We start from the raw sequence: 19189 nt of genomic DNA, 5'->3' as shown, positions 1-19189 counted from the left end.
TTTTGCCAATTAGCTATAAGTTTCATATTTTTCCTTCTTATCTGTCATCTCCACAGCAACAGTACGTGTTCATTCATCGGTGTCTGATGGATGTGATAGAGGAGAGAGGCCTAGCACCTGTACCCCTGATGAGTGGAAGCTTACCCTAAGAGGGGAGCAGAGTCACACCCCTCCAACCCACTTCCCTCTGGTACTCAAATCAGCTTTTCCGTAGACTCCATCTCGTGTAGATGTGAACTCGGACACCCGTGGGGTGAAACTTTTTTTATATATTGTATGTAAAATATATGTATTTAAATAAACATGACCTTAAAAAGTTCAAATTATCACAATTTTAGCAGAAGGATATAAAATATCCTTCTCTATATTTTGTTCCCTCTTTTATACTCTTCATTCTTTCATTCTTTACAGTTTTTTCTTTTTCTTGAGAATAGGATGTTGAGACAAACCCTCATCTTTAACATTTTATGCACTTGTTTTCATAACATGCCATATTTTGTACTTTATTTTATGGAAACATCAGTCACAGGCCAAATGCCATGGAATCATGTTACATTACCGGGATGAGTTCTATCTCAAACTTTTGCTGAATGGTGTAAATCATGGTGACACTCATATTTGTCAGGCGTAAGCCCAATTTCATCTCCACATGCACCTTGTAATTTTTTTGATGATTTCTACCTAAGATTTCATACTCAACATAATGGGTCCAGTAGCGTAATGAGCCAAAAATTTTGATAGGGCTCGATATGGCGTATTGCGTAAAATTAATAAAAAGTTACGAGCGAGCGAGCAAAAGTTTCAACAGTTTTATTACAAAAATCCAAGTGTGTAATAGATTTTGACATAATATTCGGAAAATAACATATTTCACCCTTATCCCTTTCCTTTTTCTCTTCTTTTTCTTGGTCGTGAAAAATCTGTACGCCAGTGAATGGAACCCATACTTTCAAAATACTTCCAGTCCTAAATATCACTAATACATGTATCTTGCCACTCACACATATTGCGAGGTTAGTATTAGTATACTAACCTCGCACCATGAACCACGTTTGGCAGTGGATTTCTAACTAGTGGCTCACGCGTGCTGGGATCTCACTTCTGGTGTCCACAACACGCGACTTCTATGGCTTGATTTTTCTGTGTGCGGCGGCATGTAATGAACCCTTGGGTGGTATCTTGCTTACTTCTTGTTAAATAAAATTCATTTACTGACTGATACAATACCAAATTATGCAATTCACCACATGACTCTTACAGAAAGACTTTGTGAGTTTCTCCTTAGTGAGTTTATCACTTGTACATTGTAGTACGTATCTAAGTCAGAAACTTTTGTACTTTGAGTTGTGTGATTAGGTGACATATGTTTTATCTGTTTGTATTGTTTTGTATTTATTTGGTGCAATATGATTTAATAGGGTATTATGCACTTCTACACTCTATGTACAGGTGTACAGGAGGATGTAAGTTATTTTGTTAATGTTAATTTATTTTTGTGTGCTTTTGTTCAAAGATACAGTAGATTACAATTTGTCACCATAGAACTTCAGTGTATTGATTTTTTTGTTTGGAGTACAACTTATTTTGATGAATTGCAATTGTTTACATTCTGTGGAATTATGATGCATATATCACATATTTGAATGCAATTTCTGAACTTTTAAAGAATTTTATGGCTTTCTTGAAGGAGAAGTTTTATATTTGGAAAGATAGTTCCAACCACTAGATAAAGATTCCATATTGAAAAACTCACATTCTGGTTGCAACCACGAAAGTCTAGGCTTCACACTTGAAGGGGGATGTTGCACAAAAATGCAGCTACATGTATCAATTGCAAATTTCTGTTGCACTTTCACAATCAATAAATCAATTTTAGCTGTAGCAAATCAATTTACACACCTTGTGACAAGGAAACAGATCAGGGGCCCTGTCTTACAAACACTTACGATTGATCCAATCAAACGTAACTCTATGGAAATCCATCAGTGTCATAATTTTTTTCTACAGGAAATTTGCAAAATGTCCTACATGTATGTAAACAAAGGAGAACACACCAAATAGTCATGAAATCAATGAATTTATGGAAATACATTCATATCTAATTTTTTTAAAACAAACATGCATTTTAGATGTTGACTTTGATGGCCTTCCATAGTTGCAATTGATTGGATCAATCGTAACTCTTTGTAAGACTGGGCCCAGGGATCAATAGCTAATTTGCAATTAATCGCAAGACATATGATTGATTTGGAGACCCAAAATAGACTTGCAATTGATTGCAAGTTTTGTGCAACACCCCATTACTCATAATTTTGGGTCATATGTATGTTGTGTATACGTATTTGCTTGTGCAATGTAATCAAATCTTATTGTTCACTTTAATACATGTATGGGATCGCAGTCCACCAAAGAGAAAGATTGATTAACCTCCCTTTTCCTACGATTCTCTCATTTATCCTCATTTTTGTAAATACGAAAGACATTCCAATACGCTTGATTGACATTTGCTGCAATCTTTTGAGTTTTTCCTTTTAGACTATACTTCTGATAGACTAATAGGCCCATAGTAGTTCGGAATATTCAAAGTTTTTCATATCAGTCAGTGTTTTTCCTCTTTAATAGAGTACAGATGTGATGACTATTGATGTCACATAAAAACTTTGTTTGCATTTAATTGTGTATTTGAAACGACAATGCGGTGGATGCACAATATGGTGCGCCATCTATCAGTTCCAGCGGACAGGCCAATTTCTATGCTTCGGGACGACATCGCACGCACAGGCAGCGCACAGTGCTAGTGTACTGTAATGCGATTTTGATGCTTCAAATATGAAAACCATACGGCAAAGCGGAGGAAGGATTCACAGAAAACGGGTCTAAATTTCGCAAAGAAATAAGCGGCAATTTCTCTCCCACCTCCTGGATCCTGGTTAACAGCATAATTTCATGCAAGGCCACCATAGCATAATCACATGCATGCAATAGCGTGCACAGCAGAAGTCGACTTTTTCCCATGAGGCATTGCGAATCTTGGCCTGTCCGCTGTAACCGATAGATGGCGCACCGTATTGTGAATCCACTGAATTAGGTATTCAAGTGGTCATACATATCTGACAATGATGAAATGATTCCTACCGAATCTTGGCTTTGGATGTTTTGACCACGCTCCTACGAGATATATAAAACAATAAAAGGCAAAATCTGTTATTTTTTTATCATATCACAATTTGGTATCAATTTATACCCATTCTTAATCAAGAGAAAGAAAAATGTGTGATTTGTTTTTAAATGTCACTTATAGATGTGACTTTCTATCCAAATTTTGTAGCCAGTTAATTCATTTTAATATAAAAAAAAAGCCTTAACAAATTTTCAGAATTTTTGTCAACTTATTATTATCCAACCGTATGTATGCCCAAATGAACTGGGTTGTGTAAAACACGTTTTCAATTTTTGTAATGTAAAAACGCTGTTTTCAAAAAGAAATTTACCATGTAAGGTAAAAAAAAATGATATTTTACAGAGATTTTTTCTTTCTTTTTAATCAGATTGCATACTGAGATAGAATCTTGTATCTCAAAAATGTCAAATGTTCAAAATACTAGGAAAAATCATGGTGGTCAACGCACCAGAACATGTGGAATCGCCTTTCTTTTACTTATTTGGTGGTTTAATTTGGGGGCTGAGGGAGGTGGGATTTTGTCAGAACACCACACAACCTATTAACTACTTAATTTTGTAATTTCCATAGGCTTTGTACAGAGATTGTTAAATTCCAGCAAGTAACGAATTGATCACCTTGAAATGAACCCAGAACCCAAATCATGACATTTTGCCAAAATTTGAGGTACAAGGTTTTATCAACAATTATTATATTTATTAACCATTATCAAATATGACCATAGTTTTAAATTATTGGCCAGTGGCTTGCCCTTTATAGTTTTAAATAGACCTTAATATATGCTTTGAATGGTTTTATTTCTAAGAAAACTGAAATAAATTAGGAATGAATTTATAAGGGATGACAAAGTAATATGTAGAATGGTCATTGGAATGCATTTTATTTGTTTATTTCAATTTTTGTGAACAGTTTGTCTACTTTTGTGAAATATTGTTCAGTACTATATATGCAAACATGCTTTTTAAAATTTTAAGTTTGTGACTGTACTATTACATGTAAAAATGGGTTTGAATGAGACTGACATCCTTGAAAGAAGTTAGCTTGTGTGAAAACAGAAATATCAAAGAATAAGATCAGTGAAAATTTTAGAACAGTTAGGCAAACACTTAGAAAGGTTTGAGCATTTGAATATCAAGACCACTAATACTACGAACATCCTTCCATTTACAATGCAACCATGAATTGTTATGTCACACATGTACATGTAATGTCACACATGTACATGTAATGTCACACATGTGACATTGTCACACATGTAATTTCACACATGTAATGTCACACATGTGACATTGTCACACATGTAATGTCACACATGTGACATTGTCACACATGTAATGTGACACATGTGTCACCTCTCCACTTTTTACACGGAAAATTATCCCAAAACAATCCATGTTTGCTCATTCTACTAAAATTAAAAACTCTTTGTCCATGGTATATTTTCTGAAACTTCTATTACAAGTCCTCCAATGAAAATAACACCAAATCTACAGCCTTGATAAAAGTGAGAATTTAAGTAAGAAAAATTATAGGTTTGAAAATAAAGAGGGAGTTTGCATACGACTTTGTGACATAACACACACTACTCACATTGCTAATGAGATGATCTTGACATTTAAAAGCCCATAGCTTTCTTATTGTTTCTCCAGTTACTGTAGTCTCAGAATTTCATTGCTCCTATTTGATTTTTTTTTAATGTTTTGAAACAAGCTAGAGCCTATTCTCAGAGCTTCATTCTCCTCTAAGTGAAAACTTACTGTATATAAACACAAATTGTCACAGAATTCAATCTTCAGAAAATATTGATGATTTTTAATCGAGTTCCATCAATTTGACATCATTTAGCAATGCACAATTTTATAGTAGTCACGAGATATCACATCACGATATAGTGTTTTAGCAAGAACATGATATTTTGAGAAGACATGATTATGAGATCGAGTGGCAGATGTATATTTTGTCACAAAAAAAGATTTTAGAAAAAACAAACAAGGAATGTTCTAAGATTTGTTGTATAAAACTGATTACAAAACATAATTCCCTTCGATATAATACATTAAAACAATTTAAATGATATGTCTAGACTGTGCAATGATTTTCTTTTCTATCAACAATCTCTGAATAAATTTGATTCCGAAACATAATCGTATTTATCAATCAACCTGTGGGTGTTTCATACAGCTGTTTGCAAAGTCGCGCTCAACCAGGGTTTCCAGCTTTTCAAGAAAACAAAATTTCCTCATTTTTCCCTGATGAAGTTTAAAAATTCCCTGATAATTACTTAAACCCATTCCCAGTTTTGCATGTTTTCTAAGTTGTTGCAGTGAATTACATGTATTTTCAGTATAAAAACAATAATGTAAAACTCATTAGTACCACCATAACCAGTCATTCAATGGATGTTGTTTTGGTATGCAACAAAATATAACAGATTCTGACTGACTACCATGCTTTCGACTTTAGGGCCGATCAAAATTCCCTGATTTTTCCCTCATTTGAGGCATTTTCACTTATTTTAGGTATATTTAAATCAAATACCCTGCTTTTTTCCGACTGGAAAAAGGTAAAATAATTTTCCCTGATAAGCTGGGAACCCTGTAAACTCAATGAACAAATGGAACCTGTTCTTAGATGCTAAATCAGCTACACAGGGATATATCATATATAACAAGAAAGAATCACCAGTCGTGCCTACTGTCATTCAAAATTCACAGCTTTATGAAATACTCACAAGGTTAAGTTGAGTGGGTGTTTCATGAAGTTGTTCATAAGTTACGAATGACCTGACTGGTGACCCTTTCTTATTCCACATGATACAACCCAAGTAACTGACCTAGCACCTAAAAACAGGTTCCAGTCATGCGCTTGCGTAACATCACAGACAACCTCATGAAACTTTCTCTGGCCTTGTAATACACTGAGCCAATTTTCATCATACACCTCTTTTCCCCAGCACAGACAGACAAATGCATTCTTTTGTCCATGGGGGGAAGAGAGATGTACATGTGAAAAGATGCTGAGTTGGATGACCACTGTAAAGCCAAGATGTAAACGAAGAAATCAAGAACAAAACTAAAATATAAAAGATTACATTTCCATTTCTTTTCCAATGAACAAATAAGATGCCCATGAACACTGCTCAATTCTTTGAGAAACAAACTACTCAACTTAGAATAATGATAATAGTTTCCGGTTGTACACCAAATATCTTGGTTATAATAGCTGAGGAATGATTATTGTTTGAATGAAGCAGACAAAAAAATTATCAGTTCTCCCAAAAATTCACTAAGAACCCCAAATCTGTTTATTGTACACGAAATGTCTGTTCTTCAACAATGGTTAATTACAATTATTAAGAACATGGAAAAGAAGTACAATGTTAAGAAAATTAATGAATATGTTTACAAACTTGGTCAAATGTTCACTTTGCACCATGTTGCTTAATCGTAACCAGCATGTAACAACACCTGAACAATGTTTCAGTGCTCAAATTTTGTATCCTGTAAAATACAGAGAGAAATTTCAACTCTTGATTGGTTTATATGTGTACTTTAAGAAGGCCAAACTTGCCTTTTTGTGATTGGTAACCTCATTAAACTATCTTGGAACTAATAGATCCCACTTGTAAGAAACAATCATTTTCTATTTTATTGATTGATTAGAATATGCAATGAATGGTTGATAGGGTCATTGGTATGTATGATGATTGATAAATTTATTGATTGATTGGTTCAATTTAATTGATTTATTATATGATTAGTTGGTTGACTGAGTTAGTAACTGATTGACTGACCAACCGATCCATTCAATCATTGACTGATTGATTGACTGATTGATTAACTGACTGACTGATTGGTTGATTGATCAATTGATTGATGGATTGACTGATTGATTAACTGACTGACTGATTGATTGATTGATGGATTGACTGATTGATTAACTGACTGATTGATTGGTTGATTGATTGATGGATTGACTGATTGATTAACTGACTGACTGATTGATTGATTGATTGATTGATTGATTAACTGACTGACTGGTTGATTGATTGATTGATTGATTCATGGATTGACTGATTGATTAACTGACTGATTGATTGGTTGATTGATTGATTGATTAACTGACTGACTGACTGATTGATTGATTGATCAGTTGATTGATTGATCAGTTGATTACTTGATTGATGGATTGACTGATTGATTAACTGACTGATTGATATATTGACTGATTGATTAACTGACTGACTGATTGATTGATTGATTAACTGACTGACTGATTGATTGACTGATTGATTAACTGACTGACTGATTGATTGATTGATTGACTGATTGATTGACTGATTGATTAACTGACCGATTGATCAGTTGATTACTTGATTGATGGATTGACTGATTGATTAACTGACTGATTGATATATTGACTGATTGATTAACTGACTGACTGATTGATTGATTGATTAACTGACTGACTGATTGATTGACTGATTGATTAACTGACTGACTGATTGATTGGTTGATTGACTGATTGATTGACTGATTGATTAACTGACCGATTGATTGGTTGATTGATTGATCAATTGATTGATGGATTGACTGATTGATGGATTGACTGATTGATTAACTGACTGATTGATTGATTGATTGACTGATTGATTAACTGACTGACTGATTGATTAACTGACTGACTGATTGATTGATTGGTAGATTGAATTATTTTATGTCCAATTTTAGTATTAGATTAGGATGCACATTGAATGATTGACATGTATAATGTTTAATTGATTGATTGAGTGATAGGTAGATTTGTATAATGATAGACTGATTGTATAATGATTGTTTGATAGATTAATTTTTTCAATGATGGAGTCATTGATTTAAGGTTGTGCGTATATACATGTTCAAACATCTACATATATGCACATGAAGCCCAGGGCCATGGGAACAATTTTTTTTAATAAGGGGTGCTGGTTTGAAAGAAAAATATGACAAGCTTCCTATGGTTGACAACACATGCATCACTCCCCATGCAAATCTTGGGGGTGATTCAGCCCCAGTACCCCCTACTTCCCAGAACCGTGGAAAAGCCCCCTTATAATAATAACAAACAACGTCATTTTTTACCCAGGGAAGCCACACTGTTCTCCCAGCGGGCCCTGCTCAACATGATAATGTTATTATTACCCCGGCTTTATGGGTGTCTCATAGAGTTGTCCCATACAAACTGAAGAGTTTTATAAACAAAAGTTTGGGGGGAGGGGGGGGGGGGTTGTTTGACAAAGTGTTAAATTCGACAAGTCATGATTAAGTTGATTGTGAATATGGTTTTAGACACATATTCGCATTGACTAAGGCGCAGTAGGGCTAATCCCAAGGTCATACATGTAAGCTGACCAAGGCGGGATTCCTTTGGAAAAGACGTGACTCTCACTTTTCGTAATAGGCCTTCTCCGTCCTTAACTACAGCATGCATTTACCTTACTACACAATGATCCTTGCATATTTCAAAGTTCATTCTTAGACAGTGCAGCGAGCCATATTGGCGCCTCATCAGGCAAGCACATTCTCACATGTTAATCGAATCCTCTTCTGTTCAGTAGTCGTCTCTCCTGTTTTCACTGTTCAAGAAAATCACATCGTCTGTCACAAAGAAAATGAAAGATTGGTTGAGCACAGAGAAGAAATTTGTATTTGTATTTATTTAGACAAGTAAAACATACAAAGTAAAATATGTCAAGGGATACAAAAAAAGGTTTGAAAACCCCCTACTAAGTTTGAATCCCGATAATATAATTACAATAAAATAGCATCAAGATAAAAACATAAGTTTAACAATCGGAGAAAAAAAATAAACAATGTAAATTACCATAGAAAAGGACATAGATAACATTTAAAGATTTATGTAACATTTAAAAAGATTAAAAATGTGATATAAGAACAAAATTATAAAACAGGCATAAGATAACATAATATATGATTTTTTTTGTGTTACTATTGGTTTAAATATTCATGTTTAGTTCTCTTTCGTAAGTTGGTTTTTTTTTGTTAGGGTTTATCTTAAGCCTGGTGTTTTTAGAGCCCTTGTGAGTTATGAACCTGATGAATTGCCTTCTGGGCAAGTTCCTTAACCCTAAATAGACTGGGCTATTTCGACGCCTAAGAAGACTGGGGGGGGGGGGCTGATTCAGCCCCCCCTTATGATCTCGGCCGTCGATCGCGCGATTGCGATGAAAATTGGCACGCGCGTTACCCATGGCATTATCTACAAAACTATAATATCAAATTCTGCGAAATATCTCATTGCTCATTAATTATGCTAATTTATGCGTAAAATCATAAGTTTGCTCTAATTAATAAAATAATGCCCCTAAAATGCTAATTTTTGTTTCACATACTCTAGATAGGCATCTGATCAAATTTATTTTTCAAAATTTTCAACATCACATTTATTTTCTTATGTATTCTATTGTTTTCTAAATTTCTTATGTATTTCTGTGTTTTTCGACTTTTTGTTTTTTATTGTTTTTTCAATGGAAATTGTCGGGGACTTTATTTTGACCATAAAAAAGATAAAATTAATTGATTTTAAGCAGTAAAAGGAAAAATAATGATACATTTATGAATTTTGGTTAAAAACACTATTTGCATTGGATTTGTACACAAATTCACGTTTTTGAGTAATTTTGGGTCTGCATGCACTTACGAAATGTTGCGTAATTTCAGAACCACGTACCCGGGGGTCACAATTTTGGTCTCAAAAGTTGCGCGAGACTTGAAGGTAAAAAGTCAGCGAGCGACGTGGTCAAAAAAATTCGCGCGGCGGATTTATCACGAAAAATGTCGAGGGGGGGCTGAATCAGCCCCCCCCCCAGTCTTTTTAGGGTTAAACTGCAGGTGAACAGGGCATTAAGATCAGGCACCAGTCCCTGTAGATATATTTTTAAGTGCTGTTTAATGTAATTTCATTATTATTATTATTAGTTATTTATTGTAAAGCGCTTTGATCATATTTTTGGTAAAGTGCTATATAAGTAACTGTTATGTATGTACATGTATGTATGTATATAACAAAAATATAATGAATTGATGACAAATCTTGAAAGGCCAGACAAGTGTAAGAATTATATATTTTTTGCGGATTTGGCAGTTATGAAAGTGATGAGTAAAAATTCTTAATTTCAAGCCTTATATAGGGCTACTTCGAATACCGGAAGTGTTTAAATACAACATCACCAGTGGGCTGTTAATGAGTTGTGTCTACAAAATTAAAAGAATTTGAGGACAGCTTGGAAAGAGCTATTAAAGTGAAAAACCCTCTTTTGCATCGTTATCAGCCTGTTTTCAGTCAATATCAGGCAATTTTTTCTTTCTTTCAGGGGGCTACTTTTTGCAAGTTATTGCCTAAATCTGTAACATTGGATAAGCTTTAACAGTGCGATGAATGGGGATTTTCCAGGGATCCTTTAAAGCATTTCGGGGGCAAAAATCCCCCATTCCCCTCCCAATTCCCCCCCCCCCCCACGTGTATTTTTTTCCCTGGACAATATGATCAGCTTAACCCTATCCAGGCCGGGGGAGTTGACTCGGAGGCCCCCCCCCCAACGATTCGCGCAATATTTTCGCCGCGTGAATTTTATTTACTGCGCCGCTCGCTGACATTTTATTTTCAAGACTTGCGCAACTTTTTAGACCAGTTTTGCGTCACCCGGGTACGCGGTTCCGAAATTACGCAACATTATGTAAGTGCATGTCAGAGACCAAAAATTGCTCAAAAACGTGATTTTGTGTACAAAGTCAATGCAAATTCTGTTTTCAACCAAATATCATAAATGTATGATTATTTTTAGTTTTGCTCGTCTAAATGTATTTATTTTATGCCTTTTATGATCTCACAAGAGTCCCCAACAAATTTCATTGAAAAAACAATGAAAAACAAAAGGTCCAAAAAACAAAGAAATACATAAGAAATTGCAAAAAACAAAGTACATAAGAAATTGATCTGATATCGCAATTTTTTTCTGTACACTTGCTAGGAACACCAAAAAGAGTTTTTATACCAAAAATTAGAATAATTGGAGCTTTATTTAGGGAATTAGAGGGAAAATTATGATTTCGCATACTAATTACGCATAAATTAGCATAATCGCTGATTACGAATTCGCATGAAATAAATTACTATACAGTCTGTAGATTATGTCCAAGACAACTTGCATGCCAATTTTCTGCGCGATCGCGCGGCCAACGGCCGAGATCTCAAGGGGGTGCCTGGGAGGTCCCCCCCCCCGGCCATATGAACTCCCGAAATACCCCGGCCTAGATAGGGTTAAGGAAAGGGTGCCAGGTTGTTTAAAAATGATTTAATTTTGACTAAAAAAATCACATTCAAATTCCCTGCTGCAGGTACATATTCACATCTTCGCATTAATCAGATTATGCTCAAAGGACATGGGCAAGTTCATAGTTATTCGATGAAATTGCAAGATTACTATTTTGTGTGTTGGTACTGAAGTCCGACTTTCAATTCAGAATTAACTCTTTGTAAAACCTCCTCTCCCCCTCCCTTACTCGATCTAAAAATTACCTGCAACGATGCTTGTCTGATAAACTTTGATTCCGTCATTGTTTGTGTACTCACTGTAGTCCAACTTTCCTGATACAAACAGCCTGTCGCTGCAGAAGGATATGAAAAAAAAACAACACATATCAGCTCTAAATATTTTAGTTCCAAAAGGTCCTACGTTGAGAAAAACAGCTTCCGTTAGCATATCTTGTAGGCCCATCTATGACCAAGTTTGCCATGTTCGAAATTGGTCAATCACTTCTTCAAAGACACATTGTGAAACCTGAGGCCAAGGTAGCTTTGAAGAGCATAACACTGAGGAAGTACAAGGAATAAGGAAAGTAAGAGAATGGAAATATACAATACTATATCCCCCCCCCCACTAGGGCAAGGCCAAAGACACACATTCTGCCTCGAAGTCGAGGTTGTCTTGAAGAGCTGATTAGCATAACACTGAGGCAGGACAAGGAATAAAGAAGAAAGTAAGAGGATGAATATATTCAAACAACAAATTTAGCTCCCAGACCACCTCGATAACCTGGCATACCCCCCCCCCCACCAGATCTACCCTGGCACCAAAGCATTAGGGCAGGAGTGTCAGATACCTTACCCTTTCTTGCAGTATGTATAGACAATGTCCACAAGTCCAGGTCTAAAGACGCACACGCGGTGCCAGCTGGTTTTCTGAGTAAATTCCCCTGAAAAAAAAAATCAAATATAATAATAGTATTCATATACATGTAATGCTTAGTAAACTTTGTTTCTAAGCACTTTACAATGCAGTTATTATTACCCCAGTCATCGAATCATGGCATGCCAACACACAATGTATGCACTTTCTCCCTGGGGAGCATTTGAACAAGAGACTCAATTGCTACGCATATTACATATCGGCTTTTGCATCCTACCAGGTACCCATTTAACACCTGGGTGGAGAGTGACAAAGTGTGGATTGACGCCTTGCCAAAGGACGTTAGGCTGCGTTGGGAATCGAACACACGACCCTATGATTGCATCGCGAGTGCCCGAACTGCTACACCACACCAAGGCCATAACCTTAAATGTCCTTAGCAAGTAAAAGAGAAACAAAAACATAATGGCCTAGATGAAAGGTTGGTTTTGTTTCAACAGGATTTCCATACATGACATTAAAAAAAATACTTGGCATTGTTTATAGGGGATTAATTTTTGTCAACTATGTGTGCAATTGCAAAGATTTTATGATCTTTGCACGCAAATAAAAGTTCAACGTCCTAAGTGACGCTACAATTCCCTTGTGAGGTTACAATTATCTTGCTTGAACAAGATCCTTGATGCTAGCACACAGTTTACATACATGCTATAAGCAATCATCAAGTTGAGTGACTTCTAAAGGAAACCTTAAGTTTTGAAAATAAAATTCCTTCTTGTGGAGAAGTATGAATCTTGGTTAATACTTTTTCATTATTATGATTCAAAATAAAGCATATAATCACATCTTGATTTCCAATGAGGAGGCAAGCTATTACTTCCTCAGCGAGCTGAATATATACTCGCTATCTCTCCCCAGCTTCACCTCTCCATAGCTACATCCAGCTTGCCTCAAATGTGATAGTTTGCCCATCACCTTCACCAACAGTAATTATTTGCTTGAATACTCTCTCCCATGAACACTGGCGGATCAAGGCACTGGCCGGATGTGCCCCCCCCCCCCACACTTTTAAGAGGAATAATGAAAAATTTTCATGTAAATTACACGTAATTACACAAATGTGGCCCGTTTTGAAAGTCACAGCATATATTTTTAATGGGAATATGTCGTCCATACAAAAGTCAGGACCTTTTTTTTTTTTTGCTTGTCAAATTTTACGAAGATGAAATTACTTCCAATTTTGGGTGAAAACCTTTTTTTTGCTTGTCAAATTTTCCTCGGGAAAATGTGCCCCCCCCCCTTTTGAAAATCCTGGATCCGCCCCTGCCCATGAATACCTGTTTCATCTGGATGTTTACTCCTGATGTTTTCACTGGTTGCTAAGGAGAATGATGCCATGGGATGCTCATCGCTTCCTCTCAGCTCTACATCCCGCCCCACCCTACCTAGCAGAGTAACTTGGTTGACGCCTGGACAGATATACGAGATAGAGAGAGGGAGAAAGAGAGATAATAACAATTTGAAACTTAATTGTTATATCTCGGCAGTCTATCACTTTTACATTTTTCTCTTTCTTTCCTCTCTTCCTTATTCTTACATTTTTATTTTTGTTTTCTTGGATGCAAAACCAGTTTAAAGGTGCTTCAACCAATCAAGCTTTTAGCTTATGTTGCAACACCTTTGTATGTTCATTATTTACTTGTGTTTCATATATATATTTATATATTATCTGTGTATTCTTTTACATTGTACATTGTGAACATGCATGAATAAATAAATAAATAAATAAATAAATAATGACGATGATGATTTTGTTAGCATAGGAAACACATGAGGGCCACAAGCGATTTTGCCCTCAAAATAGTCCAAATCACTCCTGAAATTACACAAATAAAATGCTTTACAGCACCCATCTACCTTAACGTTACCCCCAAGATCTGCCACAAATAATATTCAAGAATAATAAGAAAATCAATATTCTTCAAATCTTCATGTACATAAAGTAGAATGAGATATGCCTTAACAGCATAATTGCTCGTGTGGCAAAAAAATAGCCCATGAAATGAAAGAAATAACCCCCCAAATCAGGAACAGCCACTGAAATAAAAATGATTTTCAACCCTGGGGGCCTGTAACACTAAGCTTAGCTATCATCGTTAAAAAAAATTCACGATTGATTGCACTGACTACAATGTACAATTAAACATGAAAATCAAGCGTACGATTAATTGCCAACCTACATGTATGTTACGGGACCCTGATGTCTTTATAAAATTTAATGGGGCAGATCCCTCCAAGGGAGTTGGCCATTGAATGGGTGGTGAAAAACACGAGTCTTATGTGAAGGTTTAGTTGTCTTTTTTGTGAAGTCCACCAGAAATTTGATTTCACATAGGAAAGATGATGTTTCATAAGCAAAGTGTAATAACACTTTCTGAAAATCCCTTCATATAATATTGATGACAATGATGATGAGGATGACGATGATGATGATGGCCATGATGACCATGATAAAAAAATGACCAACAAGAGAAGGAGAAGGGAAGACGATTACTGATATTTTGAAATGAATAAAATTACTGGGAAATCCATAAAGTCCTCAAAACAATTTCCAGACAAAATTTTTGACTGCTGTTCATAATATCATATATGAGAATGAAAAGATTTCATCTCTTATTTGGTGGATGATCCTATGTATTCATTTATTTAAAATCAAGTAAACTCACTTCTCTCTGCCTTCTGCTGTATCTGTCTGCACTGTCCACTCTGAACAGCAGTGAAACAAACCTATGATAATTTGACAAAAGAGAGAAAGTATAAAAGACAAAAAAAGAGAGAAAAGGAGAGGGAGAAAGAAGGGAAGATTTTCACATTCACAAATTTGACTGAGACTTGAAGTGAAACACTAGTGAACATACATGTAATCATTAAAGAATTGACATCTGTTTTCTCCATTGTTACAAGTAGTTTGGAGATGGCTAATCTAAACAAAGGCAAAATATATCCAAATTTTTACTTCCAGGGGCTACTTTTCACAACTTACTGCCTAGATTTGAAAAAAAAATTGATTTTCCAGGGCCCAATCTTACAAAGAGTTACGTTTGATCCAGTCAATCGCAACTATGGAAAACCAGCAAAGTCAACATCTACAATGCAGGTTTATTAAAAAAAAATTCTAGATATGAATGTATATCCATAAATTCATTGATTTCTTGACAATCTCTTTGTATAGGCATTATGTGCATAGGATTGCCTTAAAGTTTCTTAGGACTCTCTCATCTCTTCCCATGATGCTTATAAATCATATATTCCTACTAACTGCTCTCCTCCTTTTCAATTTTCACATCACATTTGCATCCTTCAATTCAACCTTTTACCCAATCCCTACGAGCTTGAAATAGATTGCTTTTATCAATAATGCCTAAACTTTCTTACTTACCCTTAAAAGTTTTGATCTGAACATTCTGAGGGAAGCAGTAAATCAACAATAAAAGCCTGCAATAATGAAAGGAAGGAAGTTAATATTTCATATTTTCATCATTATATTCATTATAATGAAGACCCTACACTGTAACAGTGTCAATCATCATCATGCAACATCATCATCATTGTCGTCATCATCATGCATCATCATTGTCATCATCATCATCATCATCATCATCATGCAACATCATCGTCATTATCATCATCATCATTATCATCATCATCAACATCATTGCAAGTGCCGTGCCAGTGGTTTTCCTGTGCACGGCGGCGGTAATGTACCCATAGGCACTCTAAGCACCAAGGCTATTAATTCCTGTGTTAAAAAAGTGAGTGCACGCGAATTAAATGTTGGACTTAAATTACTTGATCTTACCATGGAGCTCCATGACGAAATATGTTCTTAAATTAGACTCTAGATATTACTAAATTGAAAAAATGTATAAATAGTACTCGCCTGGTCTTTTCTTGGGGTATTGAAGCCTTTTTGTCCAGAACTTGCTCAACTTTTGCGGCAAATTTTGTCGCCATAGGGTTGTGCACATTCTCGTTTAATACTGGTTGTCACGTGACACGGCAATGTCGTTAGGCTGTTTGGCCTGTATTCAAGGCGTTCTATCCGTTATGATTTTATATTGAATGAAGCTAATTCCATCAGGTATAGGCCCCTATCAAGTCAAAATCGATACAGGGATCGAGAGGGGGGGGTGGAGCCAAAAATTTCCCAGTCACATGGTATGAAAATGATATTTTTTTATGATTGTCCACGATCATTAGGGCAAACCCGTGTGTGGCAGTACGGTAGCGTGATGAGTAAAAAAAAAATAAAATAAAAGAAAGAAAGAGGGCCAATGTAGGCATACATGGCGCGTGGGAATAAAGTTGCTTTATATGTTCCAAGCGAGTGAAGCAAGCCAGAAAAAAACTTTTCGTGCAAATCTAAATTTGAGATAGATATCTTAACTTACACTTTTCCTTTTCTTTTCATTAATTCCCTTCATTTCTTTTTTATCTTGGTTGTAGAACTTTCGGGGGCCCCTAGGCCTAACCCTTCCATCGTGTACCCCCAGTGCAATATCAGCAGGTGGGTCTCGATAACTCTGGATATTTAGCAATTAGACCTATTTATAGAAAAACATAACGTTAATGTTTTGACCCCTTCCCCCCCAAAAAAGGAAAAACAATTATAAACTAAGTTATATACATCCCCCTTTTCTCATTTCGCTTTTTATTTTCTCTATTCCCTCATTTTTTTTGGGGGGGAGGGACCTTTTCGGGGGGCACCGCCCCTAGCTACGCGCCTACCAGATGAAGAGGCGAGCGAGCAAAACCTTTGTCACTTTTATTACAAATATCAATTTTGCAATAGATTTTGACATAACATTCGGAATTATTCTCGCATGCATTTTTCTTTCCTTTTGCTTTTTTATGGCCTTTTATTTCTCTTCCCTTTCTCTTTCTGTCTTTCTTTCTTTCTTTCTTTTCCTTCCTTCATTCCTTTTCTCTTATCACGTTTTTTTTTTGGTGAAATCCACTGGACCGGGGATCAAGGGCCAGCCTGCATGCCCCCGGCGGTTTACGCCTCTGCCGTGGATGTAAGCTATATATACGCATGATCTTAATCTTCATTATGATTCAAACTATATAGAGGCGCATCCAAGATTTTCTAAATTAAGTAGGGGGGGGGGGCGGGGTGAATTTTCTCAAGTAAAATTTGACAACTCCCAAAAAAGGTTCTTACTAAAAAAAAAAAAACCGGTCATTATATTGTCTCTCGTAAAGTTTGACAAGTTAAACAAAAAATGGTCACTCAAAATGAAAGTCATTTTGTCCGCGTAATATTCGGCAAGCCCCCCCCCCCCCACAAAAATAAGAAAAGGGAAAGTCATTTTGTCCATGTGATATTTGGCAACCCCCCCCCCCAAAAAAAAAAAAAAAAAAAAAAAAAAAAAAAAAGGTTTTAACTATAGCAATGATCGAAGGTCATTTTCTCTCGCGTAAAATTTGACAATTTTTTTATAAAGTTGTCACTAAAAAAGAAGGTCACTTTTTCCACCGTTATATTTGGCAAGCCCCCACCCCCATAAAAAGTTTGTCCCTAAAAGTGATGTATAGAAAGTCATATTGTTAATTTGTTCCCAGTAAAATTTGACAAGCAAAAAAAAGGCAAAAAAGAGAAAAGAATATGAACGAAATATCCCCATTACAAATAATGCTGTGATTCTCATAAGGGAGGGGGGCACATAACTAGTATTAACAAAATATTTAATTCCAAAATGTTTACTATAAATCTCAAAAGGGGGAACGGGCAGAAATGCTTACCCCAACCCCCCCCCCCCCCCCCCCCCCCCCCCCCGCCACTGATTCCAATCAATAATGACTTTTCTCTGCAATACTGATGCTTTGAAATCAAGATACTGAAGATTGATACGCTTAACATAAATTATGAACGTCTGACAAAAAGATAACCAACCGATCACCTGACCGATCAGCTGACCAGTACGCGTATCACTTCGGAGTTGATCACTCGTCGCAGCTGTGTGGAACGCTCACCGAAAATCAACAAAAAGGGCCTGAAATGTAAGTTTAACAATAATCGATTTTAATTTCAACTATTTTTACAACTAAATAAAGGTTTGCCGTCCGAATGAAAGGTATATCGGATAATTACTCTAACTTGTATTAAGGTGTACATTTACCAAAGTCTTGGGTTGGAAATCAGAACAGCATTGTCCAACCCATAATTTGGGTAATGTCGCCTATGAGGTCCATACATGTTAATGTTTGGACCTCATTGGTACTAGGAGTGCCCATAGGTGAGTACTAGTACTAGTACTAGACCAAATTAAATTTTTCTTTCTTCTCTTTTTTCCTCGTTTTTCCCACTTCTGCAACCATGCCCATGCAGGGGGAAGGGTGAAGCGAAGGGCAGCCTCCCCCCCCCCCCCTGATGCACTTATGAAAGACATGGTAGATTAAACAGCTCGATGCTTTTTAGCGAAGCCCTGGCTTGGACTAAATCTTACTGTCTGAATACATTTTGTTATTACAGCCACTCGCATTGTTCAATGACAAACGCAAATATGAGTATGTGGGGCATGCCCCATCAATCGAACACTGCATCAACGTTCATTCCATCTCATCTCAACTAATCTCATCAATACATAATTAGATTCACATACTATTCCCTTCTTCCTTATTCATCCAATTATGTAATACATGTGGAGTCTAAGTCAAGTCAACATACCTGAGAAATCGCAATTCGCAAGAAATAATCTTTCAATTACTTGCACGCGACTGTCCACTTGTCTTCTGCTAGTCGAAAAATAAGTTGCATT

At 36.0% G+C, this 19189-nt stretch overlaps 2 protein-coding genes across 2 annotated transcripts in view; one reads left to right on the top strand and one right to left on the bottom strand.

The window, feature by feature from the left end:
• LOC129283378 (tyrosine-protein phosphatase 10D-like) overlaps positions 1-6797 on the top strand; it is a 27922-nt gene extending 21125 nt beyond the window's left edge. Inside the window, exon 22 of the mRNA XM_064114079.1 lies at positions 57-6797. Coding sequence (XP_063970149.1) covers positions 57-149 — 93 coding nt within the window. The 3' untranslated portion in view covers positions 150-6797. The remainder of the gene's footprint in view (positions 1-56) is intronic.
• Positions 4973-19189, bottom strand: LOC129282989 (single-stranded DNA-binding protein, mitochondrial-like). Its single transcript, XM_064113671.1, has 7 exons — positions 19099-19189; positions 15808-15863; positions 15095-15155; positions 13706-13837; positions 12348-12435; positions 11759-11847; positions 4973-8817 (listed from the first exon to the last, which is right to left on the bottom strand). The coding sequence occupies exons 2-7, from the start codon at positions 15829-15831 to the stop codon at positions 8771-8773; spliced, it is 441 nt and encodes a 146-aa protein (XP_063969741.1). The 5' UTR covers positions 15832-15863; positions 19099-19189; the 3' UTR covers positions 4973-8770.

Source organism: Lytechinus pictus, chromosome 19 (genome assembly GCF_037042905.1).
Source record: "Lytechinus pictus isolate F3 Inbred chromosome 19, Lp3.0, whole genome shotgun sequence".
NCBI lineage: Eukaryota > Metazoa > Echinodermata > Echinoidea > Temnopleuroida > Toxopneustidae > Lytechinus > Lytechinus pictus.
This window is presented reverse-complemented; position numbering and strand designations above follow the sequence as displayed.